The 18,512-nt window shown below is 31.7% G+C and overlaps 2 protein-coding genes across 3 annotated transcripts in view; one reads left to right on the forward strand and one right to left on the reverse strand.

Moving 5' to 3' along the window:
* The first annotated feature begins 252 nt into the window (after positions 1 to 252).
* LOC127708982 (josephin-2-like) lies at positions 253 to 4,796 on the forward strand. 2 transcript variants are annotated; one of them, XM_052214229.1, is made up of 3 exons: positions 253 to 574; positions 2,565 to 2,690; positions 4,309 to 4,796. In XM_052214229.1, exons 1-3 carry the CDS (start codon positions 426 to 428, stop codon positions 4,721 to 4,723), a joined length of 690 nt encoding a protein of 229 aa, XP_052070189.1. In that variant the 5' UTR covers positions 253 to 425; the 3' UTR covers positions 4,724 to 4,796. The 2 variants fall into 2 exon arrangements, with proteins under 2 accessions (XP_052070189.1, XP_052070190.1); XM_052214230.1 differs by having other exon boundaries at positions 439 to 876.
* Positions 4,797 to 12,017: 7,221 nt separating this feature from the next.
* Positions 12,018 to 18,512, reverse strand: part of LOC127708969 (sorting nexin-29-like) — a 29,208-nt gene continuing 22,713 nt past the window's right edge. Inside the window, exons 16-21 of the mRNA XM_052214200.1 lie at positions 18,148 to 18,264; positions 16,822 to 16,874; positions 16,247 to 16,337; positions 15,464 to 15,604; positions 14,773 to 14,912; positions 12,018 to 14,045 (exon numbers count right to left, since the gene is read on the reverse strand). Coding sequence (XP_052070160.1) covers positions 13,922 to 14,045; positions 14,773 to 14,912; positions 15,464 to 15,604; positions 16,247 to 16,337; positions 16,822 to 16,874; positions 18,148 to 18,264 — 666 coding nt within the window. The 3' untranslated portion in view covers positions 12,018 to 13,921. The remainder of the gene's footprint in view (positions 14,046 to 14,772; positions 14,913 to 15,463; positions 15,605 to 16,246; positions 16,338 to 16,821; positions 16,875 to 18,147; positions 18,265 to 18,512) is intronic.

Genomic DNA, 18,512 nt, shown 5'->3' on the forward strand with positions numbered 1-18,512 from the left:
GGTATTTGTGATATTTTAATAGAAGATAATGGTAGTATATTTTCTTTTTGCGGTAATAAGATTTAGCTATGAAATCGCGGGAAAAGTGGGCGTAGATGAATGTATTTCCTTTCGGAAATGATTCACCTTTTGGAATGAAATCCCCGCCCCTTTCAACGTTTGTGGGCGTGTTGCAGATACGTTAACCCGTTTTGATTGAAAAGCAATATTAGCATACACACAGTATTACATGACGTATTGCACATTGTACACAGTTCCGGTTATTACCTGCTATTTTTGACACCTTTAAAAACGAAAATGGAAAGACATTGATATCGCCAAAGAGAGACGCATAAAGCCATAAAGCTTACAATTATACAACTGAATACAAATTATGAACATCCGTCTATAGCATTACAAGAAAAAAATCTTCATCGAATTTGTCTATGCAGATGCTAGATGATATGGAATCACCGAAAGTCGATCTTTATCACGAAAAACAAGTTAAAGAACTGTGTGCTTTGCACGCGCTGAACAATTTGTTTCAAGATAAAAAGGCATTCAGTAAAAAAGATTTGGATGAATTTTGTTTAAAGTAAATTTAACACATAGAACGACCCCCTATATAGAAATATAATATTATTTACTTCATTTTTAGTAGTTGATTAAAATGATCAATAATTCACAATATCATTAAACAAAGCTTATGTTTGTTATATATGTAGGATTCAGAGGTGGAATAGGGATGCTGAAGTGCAATGGACAAACTGAAGTATGATGGTCTGCACCTTATTACTATATGGACCTTTTGCTGATTTGCAATTGTCTACATGATGCATGATGACTAGTTTTAAATCCAAAGATGTGCAATTATTATGATCGTTTGAATTTTTATTAGTTAGTATGAAAATACCAAACACTCCATAAACCATTTTTACAATGATCCATCTTATTATTTGCTCTCATCACAGCAATCGAAAAGATTAGTTGCTTATTTTAAGTTTGTTCTATTTAATCAAGTAGTATTTGCATTTCAAACTACAGTATACTTCCATTATTATCAGTCTTTGAAATTAGTACATGTTTTAATGTAAAATAAATATAGTGGTCAATTTATCGATGAACGATTGTATGAGCTGTGGTTTCTTTTTGTCCCTATAATAATTGACTAGGATTGTCGGTTTTCCTACCAAAGGTCGTTGGTTCTCTCCGAGCACTCTGGCTTCCTCCACTAATAAAAACTGACCACCACGAAATAGCACAGTAGTGTTGAAAGTGGCAAACACCAATCAATCAATCAATCAATATTTTTGTCCAAGCTTTTTTTTTTGTGTTGAGCTACAACAATACAGTTATAGCTGGAAATGTAATGAATATTTAATGTGACTGTTTTGAATTAAATGGGTAAGACCGTCAATGATTTACTCTAAAAATAATACTTTGAAAAGCTGCTTCTTACAAACCAATCAACTTCGACATGTGAACATGAAAAACATTGATACATAGTTTATGTAGTGCATCACGCTTCAGCATTACCACCAACACATTTTGGCGTAGCAATCAAATAGATAGCATCACAATGCCACCATCACACTTCAGTGTGATTTAAAACGCACTTCAGCGTGACCATCATGGTTAGGATTACCAACACCATTCACACTAGTCCTACATATATAACTAATCAAATATACTCAAATGCACTCAATTAACTGAAATGTTCCTAAATTTCCACAAACTGTTGCTAAAACCATACTTAAAGTTTTTCTAATGTAGTTTCATGATCAATTGAATTAGAAATGGTGTATTTAAATGAATATGTTGGCTCTGAAAGAGCGATGACTGATGAGAAAACCATTGTTTTTGGTATTGACAATTCAACCAGTAGATGACTTTCACATTCAAGTTTTCCCATACGTTTCCAATATCATAATGCTAATACTATTACATCATATTGCATCTCATATGCTAAGCTTCTAAAAACTGTAGAAAGGACTAGTCATAAGAGAACAAAGTACAACATAGTATTAAATAAATGGCATTGGTTTAAATTTTGGTGTTTATGTATTATACATTAAAAGAGTTAATTAAAATTGTACATGAAACACATAGATTTCTGTGTGATGTTCCAAAATAAAGATATAAACAAGTTATCAACATATTTTGTAGCTTGAATGTCTGATAACATTTGTTAATCAATCTAATTAAAGATAACAAAATATTTTAACTGCATCAATACAGCATGAGAGAAAAACTTGTGTCGTAGTTAGGAGAGAAAATTGCATGTGGTGGATATATATGAGTGAATTCTGAGAAATAACCAATATATCAAAGAAGCAGTGAATAAGTCTTCTTCTTTATTATGTCATTGCTGGAACATCTGGAAGGTCTTCTTGGATGAATATGGAGAGCAAGCATTATAAAAATGTCAACAAAGTCTTATTTACTCATAACAAAGCATTAAATTTCTAGGAAAATGATTTCTTTAAGTAGAAATTGTACCCTGGCTAGCAGCTATCTTTACAACAGTATTCCAGTGATATTGATGCGCCTAAATGTTTATCATATTATATCTTTTTCTTCTGTAGCTTGTCTCCAGACTGTTTTATAAATCCCCATAGAAGTTTACTTGGCTTTGGAAACTATGATGTCAATGTATTGATGGCAGCAGTACAGACAAAAGATTGTGAAACCATTTGGTTTGATAAACGAAAGTAAGTTAAAAAGTTAATGTTTGATCATGGTTCACACTGTGGATTCATTGTTTCAGATAGTAATTTTTGTTGATTGAGAAAAAATTCTTTTTTCCTGGACTCTTTTTGTGGTAAAGAGAAATTGTATCCTTAAGCCTACAGAAAATTTGTAATATCATGATTATGTTGAACCACAATTTTTAAACGACTGCAAAAATTTTTTAACTTTAGTTTTTGTGAATGGATCTCTATGATACTTTACCAGAAGGTTCAATACCACAAAAGGAAGGTTGGGATTGATTTTGGGGGTTATGGTACCAACAGTGTAGGAATTAGGGGCCAAAAATGAGCAGTTTTGTAGTTTACGGACAATAACTTGTGTATAAGTGTATGGATCTCTCTGAAATTGTACCACATGGTTCCATGTCAAAAAGGGAAGGCTGGGATTGAGTTTGCGGGTAATCGCCCCAAATGTTCATGAATTAGGGGCCTAAAACAAGCATTTTTCTAGTTTCCAGACAATACTTTGTGTATAAGTGCATGGATCTCTCTGAAATTGTACTACAAGGTACCTTACCACAAAGGGAAGGCTGGGTTGAGTTTGCGCAATAGCAAGAAATCTTCAATTGCACAGTATTGCGCAATAGCAAGAAATCTTCAATTGCACAGTATTGCGCAATAGTAAGAAATCTTCAATAGCAAGAAATCTTCGATAGCACAATATTGGGCAATAGCAAGAAATCTTCAGTTGCACAGTTTTGCGCAATAGCAAGAAATCTTCAGTTGCATAGTATTGCACAATAGCAAGAGGGTCCAAAATTTAACTTTGTTTGATTTCAACTAAAATAAAATTTTTGGTGTTTTTTATATGCTGAATCTAACCATGTTGTTAGATTTTGGATATCAGGCCATACTAGGGAAATAAAATTTCTCATTTCAAATTTTTAAGATCTTTTATCACATTTATTTTGTGTCAAAAACCTATATTATGTCAAAAATTTGATCACAATCCAAATTCTGACAGTATCAAGCTTGAATATTGTGTCCAAACTTGCTCCTGTTCAGGGTTCGACCTCTGCAGTCGTATCAGACTGCGCTCGGCAAAGCATTTTATTAATTTTTGGTTCTGCTATACAAAGGTTAGGTGGTAAATACATTTATTTAATTTATAAGTATTGTTACATGTGCTTGTATTTTAATCACTAGGAGTTTTTTTGTACATCCAGATGAATGATTGGCTATCAAGAAAATATTTAAAGCAATTTAGCTCCCATTGAATGACTGCCACAGAGAACAAAAGCTATTTGTCTATTAAATGCAACAGTTCACTTTGCAAAAATTTAAATGCCATGGTAAACACCAACTGATTCTGGGGAAAGGTTTGATTTCCTTTACAATAAGGATTTGAATGGAAAACATGCTCTAAAATTTAGACACTTTGTATCTGAATATTGTTTAATCTAAATTATGGTGCCATGATATATTCATAGAAGAACAAACAAAGGCATGAATGGAAGAAACAAACATATTTTATTTTGTTCTTGCATAATTGAACTGTTTAAAAATGGAGATTTCAAAATGAAAATAACATGTAATATGATTTTCAACTCAATTTTAATATTTTAAAAATATTTTTCAGGGATATAAGGTGCCTTTCTCCAGATAACATATTTGGGTTCATTCTGAACACACCTTCGGACTATAAATGGGGATTTTTCCATCTACCTTTTAAGAGAAAACATTGGATATCATTCAGGAAAATAGGAGATGTTTATTACAATTTAGACTCCAAATTAGAGTCGCCAGAACTAATCGGTGATGATAATTTATTACTTGATTATTTACAGTCAGAACTACATGAGGGTGATAAGGAGCTATTACTTGTTGTAAGTAGAGAAATAGCAAACTCAGGGTTGTGGAAGCATGCATATAACAATATAGAAAATGGGCAGCTTACTTCTGTGCACAAAATTGATGAAAATGACAGTGAAATTTCTAACCGAAAAGAAAATTCAACCTCAAAACCAGTTCTACAGAGCATGGATGATTTATGATACTGTTTACCTTTAATTATTATTAAATATGTTGTTTTAGATATATGTGAAGAAATAAAAAATTAATATACAATTTGTTTCATCTTTTTGTGTAAGTCATTTGAATACTTAGAAAACATGGAGATGTAGGATGTATTTGATTGACAAGCAACCCAACAACTAACAACAAGCGGAAAAAAACATTTAAGGGCAACAAACAGCTTTTCAACACTTGACATGCATCCATATACCATATCTAAAGCTCTAAATCTTTGGGACCTGTTTCAGTATTTTTTATACATTCTTTAAGATAAAATGAAAAACATTTTCCTGAGTACTTAATTCAGGTAACTCAAGTTTGACTTTATTGTGAATTGCAACCATTGAATCAACTAGAAAAATTTTAAATCTTAAAATTCCATCCTGTCAAGGAGATGTTTACAGCTATGTCAAGGATATAAATCAGCTTTGTGTGTAGAGACAGCAACACAACAACACAACAACACTAAAAAACATATATAGGTCAACAAATGCTCTTCAACAATAGATAGGACTAGTGTCTAATCAATATAATGATTCATTTAAAAGGATAACAAGAACTACCAAAATTAATGGACAGTACAACAAACCACACCAACGCTTGACCACTTCTGAAAAGTAGATATGTAAACACAGATGAACATCCACGAACAACACATGTTTTAGATAGCTTGACATTGTACAGGCACATCTTGTGGTTAGGAGAAATCAGCTATACATATATGCCAGCCCCCCACCCCCCTTTTGCCTATTTAGACCATTTGTCGTATATCAAGCTCTGAAAACAACTGAAGTATAGAAAAGTTGTGAATAAATTTAACGGACTATATAAGATTTGTCATCAACACCGAATTACAAAAAATGACAACTCGAGGGTCTAAATAGCCTGTGCCGCTCATCTGCATCTTCAACAATTGTCACTTTTTTGTAAAAATCATCATTAAAGGGGAATAACAGTACTAAAGTTAAATGACAATTTCGGCACTGTTGACATATTTGTAGATCTTGTCCTGCTGATAATTTTTTTTTTAAAGTTTCTATTTCTTATTATAGTTTTCAAGATAATAGGCAAAAAATGCAAAATATGGCAAATATTATCATTAAAGGGCAACAACTCCAATAAAGAGTCAATTGAAGATTTTGACCATGATGGCTTATTTGTAGATCTTGTCTTGCTGATCAATTTTGCTTTTTAAAGTTTCTATCTATCTACATGTATTATAGTTTCAAGATAAAAGGAATAAATTGCTTCACCGAGCGCAGCTGGATACCACCGCAGAGGTCCAACCCTGAACAGTTGGGGCAAAAATGGACACAATATTCGCGCTTGATACAGGTCTGAATTTGGATTGTAATTCAATATTTGACACATAATAGGTTTCTGACACAGAATAACTAGTCAAAGAACTTATAATTGGTTATATGATTTGAATTTATAAGCAATTTTTTGCTTTTGTGCAATACACTATGCTGTTGCGAATTGACCTCCCCCCTGCCCTTTTTAAAAAAAAAATAATAATTAGAAGGATTTTCTTTTTGATTTCTGAAATCTTGAGGAGAAAAAATTATACATAATCATAGCTAAAATTAATTTACCTTAATCAGTATTTTTAAAATTATTTAAATAGTAACTTCTAAAAATGAATTGACAGCTAATCACCTCAAGACAATACAAAAATTCTTTGTACATTATTTAAAAGCCGTGTAAGGGAGGTAATTCAAAGTAGTTTTTGAATTACCTCCCTTACACTGTAATTTGTACTTAAGTAATTGTCCATTAACCAGTACACCCTTGTTTTTTCTCACTTTTTTGCCCCTAATTCCTAAACGATTTGAGCCACAACCCCCCAAAGCCAATCATAACCATCCCTTTGTGGTATGGAGACTTGTGGTATAATTTCAGAGAGATTCATACACTGTTCCACAAGTTATTTTCATTCACTTAAACTAAGGTTATTGTGCGAAAACCAATGTGTTTTCGGACGATGACGACGCCAACGTCATACCAATATACTTCGGTCCTACTGACTTATTTGTAGATCTTGTCTGGCCAATCATTTTTACACAGCCGCAAAAAAATTTTGCATTTGTATATTGGTATCACGTTGTCGTCGTCGTTGTCAGTGTCGTCCGAAGACACTTAGTTTCCAGACAATAACTTTAGTTTAAGTGAATGGATCTCTATGAAATTTAAACACAAGGTTTGAAACCACAAAAGAAAGGTTGGGATTGATTTTGGGGGTTATGGTCCCAACAGTTTAGGAACAAGGGGCCCAAAAGTGGTCAAAATAAGTATTTTTCTAGTTTCCAGAAAATAAATTGTGTGTTAGTGTATGGATCTTTCTGAAATTGTACCACACGGTTCCATACCAAAAAAGGAAGGTTAGGAATAATTTTGGGGGTTATGGCCCAAACTGTTTAGGAATTAGGGGCCAAAAACAATACTTTTCTAATATTAGATTTTTGGGACCAGTTTTCAAGTTGGTCCAAAATTAAACTTTGTCTGATTCAACAAAAAAATTATTGATGGGGTTCTTTGAAATGCTGAATCTAACCATGTATTGAGAGATTTTGGATTGTGGGCTCCTTTATCAAATTGGTCCACATGAGGTCCAAAGGGTCCAAAATTAAACTGTGTTTAATTTCATCAAAAATTGAATTATTGAGGTTCTTTGATATGCAGAATCTAATCGTGTATTTAGACTTTTAATTTTGGGTCCTGTTTTCAAATTGGTCTACATTAAGGTCAAAAGGGTCCAAAATTAAACTTAGTTTGATTTTAAAAAAATTGAATTCTTGGGGTTCATTGATATGCTGAATCTAAACGTGTATTTAGATTTTTGATTATCGGCCCAGTTTTCAAGTTGGTCCAAATTGGGGTCCAAAAATTAAACTTTGTTTGATTTCAACAAAAATTGAATATATGGAGTTCTTTGATATGGTAAATCTAACCATGTATTTAGATTTTTGATTTTTGGGCCCCGTTATCAAATTGGTCCACATTGAGGTCAAAAGGGTCCAAAATTAAACTTTTGTTTGATTTCATCAAAAATTGAATTCTTGGGATTCTTTGATATGCTGAATCAATCCATGTATTTAGATTTTGGATATTGGACCATAATAGGTAAATTTGATTTTTTTTTACTTCATTAGACCACATTCATTCTGTGTCAGAAACTTATGCTGTGTCAAATATTTAATCACCATCCAAATTCAGAGCTGTATCAAGCTTGAATGTTGTGTCCATACTGGCCCCAATTGTTCAGAGTTCGACCTCTGCGGTCGTATCAAGCTGCGCCCTGCCGAGCATTTTATTGCTATTTAAAATTTCTATCTTTCTATTGTAGTTTTCATAATAATAAGCAAAAACGCAAAAAATTTGGAAAAAAAGTCATTAAAGGGCAATCACTTCAATGAGGTGTTGACAAACAATTTCAATCATTAATTTTGACTTATTTGTAGATCTCGTCTTGCTGATCATTTTTTTTGTTTGAAGTTTCTATCTATCTATTATAATTTTCGAAATAATGGGCAAAAATGAAAAAAAAATGGTAAAATTTGTCGTTTAAGGGCAATAACTTCTATAAGAAGTCATCTGACAGTTTTGACATCAATTACAACAGGTAATTCTCATCATGCTGAACATTTTTGCCCCCGTCAGATCGTCTCTCTCAGTTTTCAGGGACGGATTCAGGTGGGGGTGTGGCAGGCGTGTCCCCTCCTAAAATTTGCTAGGCATGGGTTGTCCTCTGCTTAATAAGAATATTTAGATTATTTTACCTCAAAAAAATATTGCCCAGGGGACATAGAAATACCAGGCGTCCGTCCGATCTTGTTAGCGCTCTCACATGTTCAATTCTTTCCAGATTTTTATGGAACTTATATCATAGGTTTATATCAGCAATGTCTTGGACGAGTTCGAAAACCAGTGCCGATCAATTATTTTTAAAAGAGTAATGCCTCTTGGAAACATCAATTATATGGAAAATTGCATTGTTAGCGCTCTCATTTGTACAATTCTTGTTAGATTTTTATGAAACTTATATCATAGGTTTATATAAGCAATGTCTTGGAAGAGTTCGAAAATTAGTGCAGATCAATTATTTTTAAAAGAGAAATGCCCTTGGAAACATTAATTATATGGAAAATTGCATCATTAGCGCTCTCATGTGTACAATTCTTGCAAGATTTTTATGAAACTTATATTATAGGTTTATATCAGCAATGTCTTTGATGAGTTCGAAAATCAGTGCCGATCAATTATTTTTAAAAGAGTTATGCTCCTTGGAAACTTTAATAATTTGGAAAATTGCACCGTTAGCGCTCTCAAGTGTACAATTCTTGCCAGATTTTTATGAAACTTATATCATAGGTTTATATCAGCAATTTCTTTTTGGTATACAGAAAAATGTTGTGGAGAACTATGCAAACATATGGACAAAAGGATGAAATATGAAATTGAAACCTCATCAAAATGGACCACTGATTATATGATGAATCTTGATTATGTGTCGACATCAAAAGGAGTAGGATCACTTAAGCTACCAGTATTTTTACAGATCCTCGAGTGGCTATCTCTGCTTTACCCAACTGACAAAAATCAAATGGTAACTTTTATGGTTGTCATCAAGTTTGTGGGCTGTGTGAGGTAGATGTCTCACAAATGGTTGAAGAAATCTTTTACGTAAATGCATTTAGTTTCCTCCTCAGATTTGACTACCAGTAATTACTGACTACTGGGCAGTATGATAAGATATGCTAATTTAACCTTTCTGGGGCATTCCAAATAGACTTTAAGTGTCAGTGTTGTATGTTGGCATGAATCCATTGCTTTTTATTTTGATCACACCAGATTTACAATTTCTGACTCTAAATTTGTCACTTTTATAATCTTTGAGATACATTTGTACATCAATTTAACTTGACCAAATACTTGCATAAAATTAAACTGTCAAGTCAGGTTCCATGAAAGTGCGGTGACCTCTGTCTTTCTCTTCATCTCCCATGTCAAAGCCATGACGTTGGTTGTCACTGTCAGTGTCAAAGCACTAACAGACTATCAGACTGAAAGCAGCCCACTGTACCAAATCAAAGTCCAACAGAATCTGATCCACTTTTCTAGCTGTACCTTCATCACAGTGAATTAAAAGAGATGTATGACATACATTAATGACACAACAAACAACAAAAAGACATGTCGAGGACAACAGTCTCCAACCATATACAAGTGAGTATACAATATGGTTAAGGTAACCTGATCTTCTTATTTTGTGGTGCATCTTTATCATAAGACACATAAGCATATGAAAAAAAAATCCTTATATGGTTCCAAAGATATTGGCCCAAAATACTTAGGGATAATAATTATCTAAAACAATTTAAGACCATATTTTAGTAATAAAAGTGACATAAATTTTTCAACTCCTGTAGTTATTGATCTCAGTTACATTTACGCAAATGAAAAAGTTATGGAATAACATTGGATAGCTCAAACTAATCCTTTCACCTAGGTGAGGTAAAAGAAGGGGATTAGAACAACTTTAAGATTGTAATGCATTGTTCCTTAAATCTTAACTATGTTAAGAGAACCACAACAGTATCTAAACATTTCCATCTGTTTAGTGACTTCTCAAATCTGAACAACAGGCCATGACAACCTTTTAGGATGAACAAGGTCATAACTCAAGGTCAATATCCATTGTGTCATCCATCTAATGAGCAAAAGCCAAATAAGGTCAACATTATCTCAGGTGCTTTGGAAGGGTATGCAGATCCTGCTCCACATCTGGCATCCGTCGTCTTGCTCATGTTAGTACAAACCCAGTAATCTAACTTTGAAATTGTAGATGAAAATTGTAAGACTATTAAACAATTTATTGTAAATATTTATTTTATTTGAACATCACATAAAAGATTTGCAGCGGCTATACTATAATAGTACTGCTAATGCAAAGCAATATTGAACACCATATTGCACATGGTCCCATAATCTCTAAATACAATCATTATATTAATCATATATTGACATGTCTATTTCCTGTATCACAACACATGTTCACAATTGTATTTAACTTAGCCAATTGGCTTAACTCATCAAATTCGTAGTTTCAGTCAACATTTCAAAAACATAGATGTTGCTTCGAAAATATTTTAAAATTTAATTTTCAGAGCTAGGACTTTAATAGATAAATGTAAATTGTATTTAAAAAAAAAATTCAAATAGTAAAATTTTACTGATTTATGTTTATTTTACTTTTACACACTGCCATATATTCCAAGATTAGATATATGAATATACAAAGATTTTACCAGCACCTTTAGATAACACAAGTTTCCACTGAAGACATTTTAAATTACCAAATTTAAAAGGCAAGAGGTTTAAAATATTTGATATTTACAATTAAAGAATGCAGAAATATTGCATTAAACAAGAAACAGTGAACAAATCTGTTTCTCACATTTTTTAGAAGATATGTAAGTAGACTTCGACATTCTTTCCTGGTTAAGTAAAAAATAAATTGTGTCCTCTCTTTGTGACATCATCAATCATTGTAGACTTTTTCCATGACATCACAATGGCAAAACTAAAGAAAAGCAAGGAAATTAACATCAAAATTGATAAAGAGCAAAAATACGCACTTATCAAAACATACACAACCAGTTGTGAAAATTATAATCTGCTTAGAATTAAAGTACATGTAATACATATGTATATACACTTATTATTTAAGCATTCTGTATCATATGAAGTGCTACAGGGATTCTCTTGGGTCAATTTTCTTTTACGCCACCTCTTTCGCCAAACTATTTTTTTCACCAATTTACATAAACCTATTTTTTGTTTTAAATTTTCCTACTTGCTAACAAATAAAAATCAGTTTGCAGCATTGTTGTCTAATCTATTAAAATTCTGCATATTAAGTGTACATTGCAATACACAAACACTCATTATAAACATTTACTTTTTAAAAGAACCTGTATAATTGCAACATAAATCATGAAATCTTCATATTTGACTTCTGGAAACACGGGATTCATCTTCTATAAGTTTATCACATACTTCCTGTCTAAGTGAATGATAAAGGCCCGAGATTTTTCTTACTTTTGAACATTTTTCTTCAAAACAACAGTTCTTTTCCGCACCATCGTTAAAAAAAGATGAGATGCAAAACTATGCTGCGAACACACCAATAATGAATTTGAATGGCCGTAACTTTTATTTTTTTGCAAAATGCGAAAATGGCCACAGACAGCGGAAAACCTGAAGTGCTATAAATTTTCTATATTGTTGAGGAAATAAAATAGTGCCCTCTACAGACACACCCATTCTCCATATCACTGGTATTTAATGGAATTGCCCGTACAAACCGAAAAAAAAAAAACAACAAAATTTAATCATACAGTTATAATCAATGTTTTCAATATTACATCTGCTATTTCTTTATAAAAAAAGTTGAAATTAAAATGAGAGATGACCTGAATTAAAATGTAAATACACACTATTGCAAATTTCAAATTGTCATAAAAGTTTAAAATACGTTGTTAAATTCAGACTAATACAATATTTTGGCAAACAGAATGACTGGCAAGCACATCAACTATACATAGTCAAATCATCAGGAATTAAAAAAAAACATGAACAAAGGTAGATAAACTACAGTATCATGACCAAAAATAAGGGAGATAAATCTACAATATCATGACAAAAATAAGGGAGATAAACTACAATATCATGACCAAAAATAATGGAGATAAATCTACAATATCATTACAAAAATAAGGGAGACAAATCTACAATATCATGACAAAAATAAGGGAGATAAATCTACAATATGACAAAAATAAAAAAAACAATTACTCGGTTTATACAACAAATTTTTCAAAAAAATATTCCTGTCTACCTTAATTTATAAAGATTATTGACAGAAGGTTGTTAAAGAGAATCTTTTAAAGGTTTATCATAAGTAAGGTTCATAGTGGGTATGGTTAAAAGTGCATTTAAAGGGTATTTACATAATGAAGTATTGTGTATCATTATAGTTTTTCTCAATTGAAATATTAAAAATTATATTATTTGCCGTGGTGCAAAAAGTGCAAAAAATATTTTTATAAATATTATTATTGTAAATCAAAATACTGGCCAAGTTCCCATCATAAGTTTGTCTTCTTTAATTCTATTCTCTTTATTTAACTGTTTTATTCACAGTTTTGTTAACTTGGTTAATCATCTTTTCACCTGGTTTTGATAAATTCAAAATTAGAAGTTAAAAAGGCTCAGGCCAAGATAAAAGACCTGGTCTTTACTGAAATGTACCTATTAACAATAACAAATCAAAATGGTATGTGAGAATGTGTTAATATTACCAGCATATATATTTCCAGTCTGGGAGATATAAACCTCCTCATCCTCAAAAAATATATTGTCACCTCATAGGCGACAACTTTTTAAACCTTCAAAGTATGAGACTTCCCTCTAAGTGAGTTTTGCTGTAGAACCTATGTCTCCCTGCTTTTCATATTATTTAATCTTCCTTTTTGGAGTTAATTTTGAAATGCTTTAAAATATATCAATCAACTTTATTAAGAAGCCAATGTGTGGTGGTTTTGGCAATAATATTTCAGTTTTTGCCTGAAAAAATGCTACTTTAATGAAATACTGATGAAATAAGGAGACATTCAGAGATTATCTCCAAATAAGAAAATTTGACCTCCCCAACAGGAAACTGGCCTTGAGTTGGGAGATTTCCCAATTTTGGAAAATAACATTTGGAGGCTCCCAAAATTAATATGTATAGATATGATAGAGTTGACACCTATATATTGATAATATTTCATAAAAACATCATAGTATAAAATTATGATACAATATTGTAGAAATTTGATTCACAAATCTAAAGAATGAAATTATAAGAAGTTCTTGAGCAATAGGTCCATTTTTTGTATTAAAATTAAAAAATCTATCCTGATAGGAGTATATTTAGCCTGTCACATGTATACATTGGTATATAGATATTTTTGCCTTTTATTGGCAAGCAAATATACTTGTCACATACAAAGAGGCATTTAGCAACAGTTAACTGTAAGTCGCCTGTAGTGCCTCAAGAAGGAAATTTTACTAAGATAAAAAAAAATAATATCACATTTTAAGCACAAGTTTCTTAACCACCTGCTACAATATCGCTATAATCCATCATACTGATTTTGCATTGTCTCCCTTATTGGTTCAGGAACATTTCCTGGTAATGATGTAGATGATACAGTCTTCTTCATTTTCTTTTTCTCTCCCTTTTCAATTGGCTTATCACTAAAAAAAAATAAATAAATAAATGATCATCTTAACGATTTGTATTGCTGGGTTGCTCTTTTTTGTACTGTATTCATATTGAAAAATATTTTATAAACATTTAGGAAGTATTAATTACAAGTGAATTAACTTTTTGTAATTTAACTGGCATACCACACACCCCCCACATTGTCAGTGGACAAACAAAATCTCAACAGATTCCTAAGTTCAAAGACTAATAACTCCTCAAAAAAACAACTGATAAAAATTTCTTGTGGGTATATAGAAATACCGGTAAGTAGATGTGGTATGAGTGCCCATGAGACAACTCTCCATCCAAGTCACAATGTATAAAAAGTAAACAATTATAGGTCAAAGTGCACATTTACATATTATGTCCTCATTAACTTCAAAGTTTCATGAAACTCTGTTGTGTGGTTTCAGAAGAGTTGTGATTACAAACTGTTGCAGTAGTACATTTAGGCCAAAATTCTAAGTTCAAAGTGGCATTACTCCTAGAAAAATAATTTAATCATAATTTCCTGTCGATATGCACATCTACATAGTATGTCCTTATTATCTACAAAGTTTCATGAAATTCTGTTGAGTGGTTTCAGAGGAGTTGTGATGACAAGAATAGGACAAACAGAATGACTGATTGACGGGTCAAAAACATTATACCCTACACATCTTTGTTGCAGGGGGTGTAATTACAAATTTAACCTATATTATAAGTTCTTATACCTACCTGAAGAACGGTAGAAAAACTGAGAGTTTGACTTTACATATACTGTCTGCCAAACCTGGATCGTTTTCAGATAGATAATTCACAACACTACGCAAATAAGACTGAAACATTTTCCTTCTCCCTTCAACAACTTTTGCATCCTGTAAAATTTAAAAGAAGATACTAAAATGTATGATCAAGAGTACTTCACTAATCATTATGGTTCATAGTTAATATGAGTCCATGGCAAATTCAGATTCTAATGCAACATTGTTTGTGAAATTCATTTTGAATGGCTAACATCACAAATATTAGGGCATCAATTCCACATTTAGAATACTGTAAATTCAGAAATTATTGCGTGCATTTATTATTGCGATTGCAGAAGAAAAGACAAAAATGTGAAATTAATTATTGCGATTGTATCTCGCAATTATTTCTGAATTTATAGTACCCATATTTCTTTTCATTCATACCTATTACTACAATCTTTCGAGAAGAATGTAAGTAATAGAAATATTTTTTTTACGTCGATATAACAGCCCTTTACAAGTTAAGTGTTAAGGATGACAAAATGCTTTTCTTCTAAATAGATAGCACTATTTAGTGAAAAATTTGGGAAAATGTAGCACTTTGCCATCCATAGTATGTTCTCAAAAAGCCTTCATAATATTATAAATGGCTTATTATCTAATCACTGATCTATCCTTACCTTTTTACCAATAGTTTTCTTAGGTGGAAATTCGTACTTATTAACAATCGGATATTTCTTCCGTAGATGAACATGTAAATCTCTAAATTCACTGTATCGTTTATACACATTCCATTCTTCATCTTTGATTCTTACATAAACCTAGAAATCAATGATGTAATTAATATATAATAGATGTACGGTAAAGCTTTACAAAGTAAAAGTATAAAATATATTTGTATTGTATTCTACACAAAACCATCAAAGATCAAAGAATCTACAAATTATTTTCTTTATTTTTTCTTCTGTCGTACTGTTTACCTCAAATTTATACATTATTGAACACGTCAATACAAAAAGAAACGGGTTTCAATCTAAATATCTAAATTCTTATGGACAGGTGAATTTGTGAAGATAATGTATACTGATCAGATTAGTTCTAATTGTAGGTAGAAAAGCCATGCAACTTATGTAAATAAAAAAAAAAAGCACATCATTTTTGCAAATTGAATATCCGTGTATATATTATTTATTTATTTATTGACACTGGCATCTTCCTCACTTCACTATGTTGTATGTACTAATAAATCACATGTAGAGACATGGCTAAAATATATAACTAACCAGGCAGTGACTATGTGGATTTGATTGCATTTTTTACCCCTAAAAAGCAGAAAGGCGATTTAAGATAAAAAAGTTTTGTGGATTTACACATAAAATCAACAGAATAGGTGAATAAATCCATGAATAAATATAAATTAACAGTATTTCAATGTGGACTTTGAAACAATGTGTATTGATTACCTGATAAACATGATAATTATCCCTTGGGGATCCTCTTATAAATGCTGATGGAATCCATATATTGATAAGAGATTTTGATTGCACAGAAAGGCTGAAAATAAAAACTATTTCAATGTAGATATGTACATAAATATATGTGTAATATAAATTCTGATTCCATTTTTTAGTCTTGCTGATGGTTTAAGCTTTTTTCTACAATTAAATTACTGCTTAATTCTTCTAGTTCATATCAATCAAAACAGATACATGTTAATACCATGCAGAGACTTCGTTTTTTACTGATATCCATTTCAGGTTTTTTGTTTTGTTTTGTCTCATGAGTATCTACCAGGCAAATTAGCCTATCAGTATGGATTTACTCTATATTCCAATTCTTATTTATTTTATACATTTTGTACACATGCAGTATATACACATTTTTTTTTGGCTGCGTGTTGAAGGCCTCACTGTAACTTTGAGATGAAGAACAGCAATAAAAGCACTGTTCCTTTGCTTTTTGTGTGTTTTTTGCTATGCATGTACTGATTGTGTGTCATGGATAGATACCCTATATCCTTTGTTTTTCTATTACATACCTATCTGAGTCACTAGAAATCTGATCACCATGCATATGTAAATCTCTAGGTAACTGAAAGTATAGAGGAATCAAATATTCTGAATTTAAGATGTGGTAAACTTTTCCCAATTAATCAAACTCTTAAGATTACAGCTCTTTGAAGCAATGTTGATCTTGGAGAAAATCTTTATATCCCTTCTTTGTTTTATTTATTTTTATGTTTAAACTTCTTTGGTTTTTTTTCCAAACTGAGCATTAAAAATAAAAGCTAATATAGAAAAAATCCTTCATACATAGTAAGACATTTGGTATAATTTATGACCATATTGATCTATAAGGCAGATATCAAAATGCATTAGAGTTTTATAGTCATTTTGTACTGAACAAAATGGAAGTCCAACAATTGTGGTAACTATGCATAATATTGCTTCGGCCTTAGAAATGCATAAAAACTACAGTCAGAAAAAATTAAGCTGCAGTTTCCCATATCCAGCCTTACCTTGTTTGGTTTGATTCATCCAATAAAATTGATGGAAAACTGAAATTCTACATGACATCATATGGTTTTTGATTGCAATCTTGATATTTCCACCCTTTTTTCAGCCTTCCTCCCTCCCCCCATAATTTTTTTTTATCTCTATGCAGAAAAAAATAGGCAGTGGGTCCCCATTGACAGCCTGCTTGAGTTGCTGTTTGACTTTTAAGAGATAACTGTATTGTATTTGAAGCTTTGCGAGACGTCCATCGGTAGTATTACTGTCACAAATTTAGTTTACCTGGCTACAGTAAAACTGCCGATGGACATCTGCAAAGCTTCAAATACAATACAGTTATCTCTATTCTAATGCAAAACAAGTACATAATTCAATTTCAATCATTATTTCAGTGTAACATTTCATTAAAGAATATTCTGCGAAAAGATGTTATCTTCTTTGGCCCCTAAACTATGTGATGTCATAGGTATGCTTCCGGCATGAAACGTAAACACCGGGCGTTTTCTGGCTTCTTGGTCAGTTCAGAATGTAATAAAATTTTATAAAAAGAAGATTTTGAGGCGTAACAAGTGAGTTTTTTGGCTTATTATTGTAGAAATTACATGTCAATACATTCCGCAATTCAAAATGTCGGCTTCCTTAGTTACAGACAAGGAGATAGAGAATTTTACGCTTACTGTCATCCAATCAGAACCATTGATACCAAATACTTGCATTAGAATTACTTATAATAATTTACTCCTGTCTTTATTATCCATAAGTCAGTGTGTTTATTTTTTGTGTTTGAACTTATATCACAGGTCCTCTAATGTCAATGAAGTGCTTTTTTTTTCTCCCTCAATTAAAATTACCGGTCCTCTCAGATCAATTAACTCCTGTTGTAATCTCCTTATATATGCTTCTTTGTGATTCAGTTGCCTGTGTAACATCTCATTAAATTCCATCAACTCTCCATGCATTTCAGCAACCTAAAAACAAAAAGTGTACATTTTTATAAATCCATCCACACCCAATGCATTTTAGTGATCTATCAACAATCAATAACATGGTTGCTTCCTATCACATTTTTGGTGAGTTTTTGAACACCATGCCCCTCCCATGCTATCACATTTCATGTTCAGTGAATCTCAAAATCTGGATCAAAAACCTAATTTGGCACTTATTTCTAAAGTTAACATCATAATGAACATATATACTAAGTTTAAGGTTGATTTGA

Source organism: Mytilus californianus, unplaced genomic scaffold (genome assembly GCF_021869535.1).
Source record: "Mytilus californianus isolate M0D057914Y unplaced genomic scaffold, xbMytCali1.0.p SCAF_7, whole genome shotgun sequence".
NCBI lineage: Eukaryota > Metazoa > Mollusca > Bivalvia > Mytilida > Mytilidae > Mytilus > Mytilus californianus.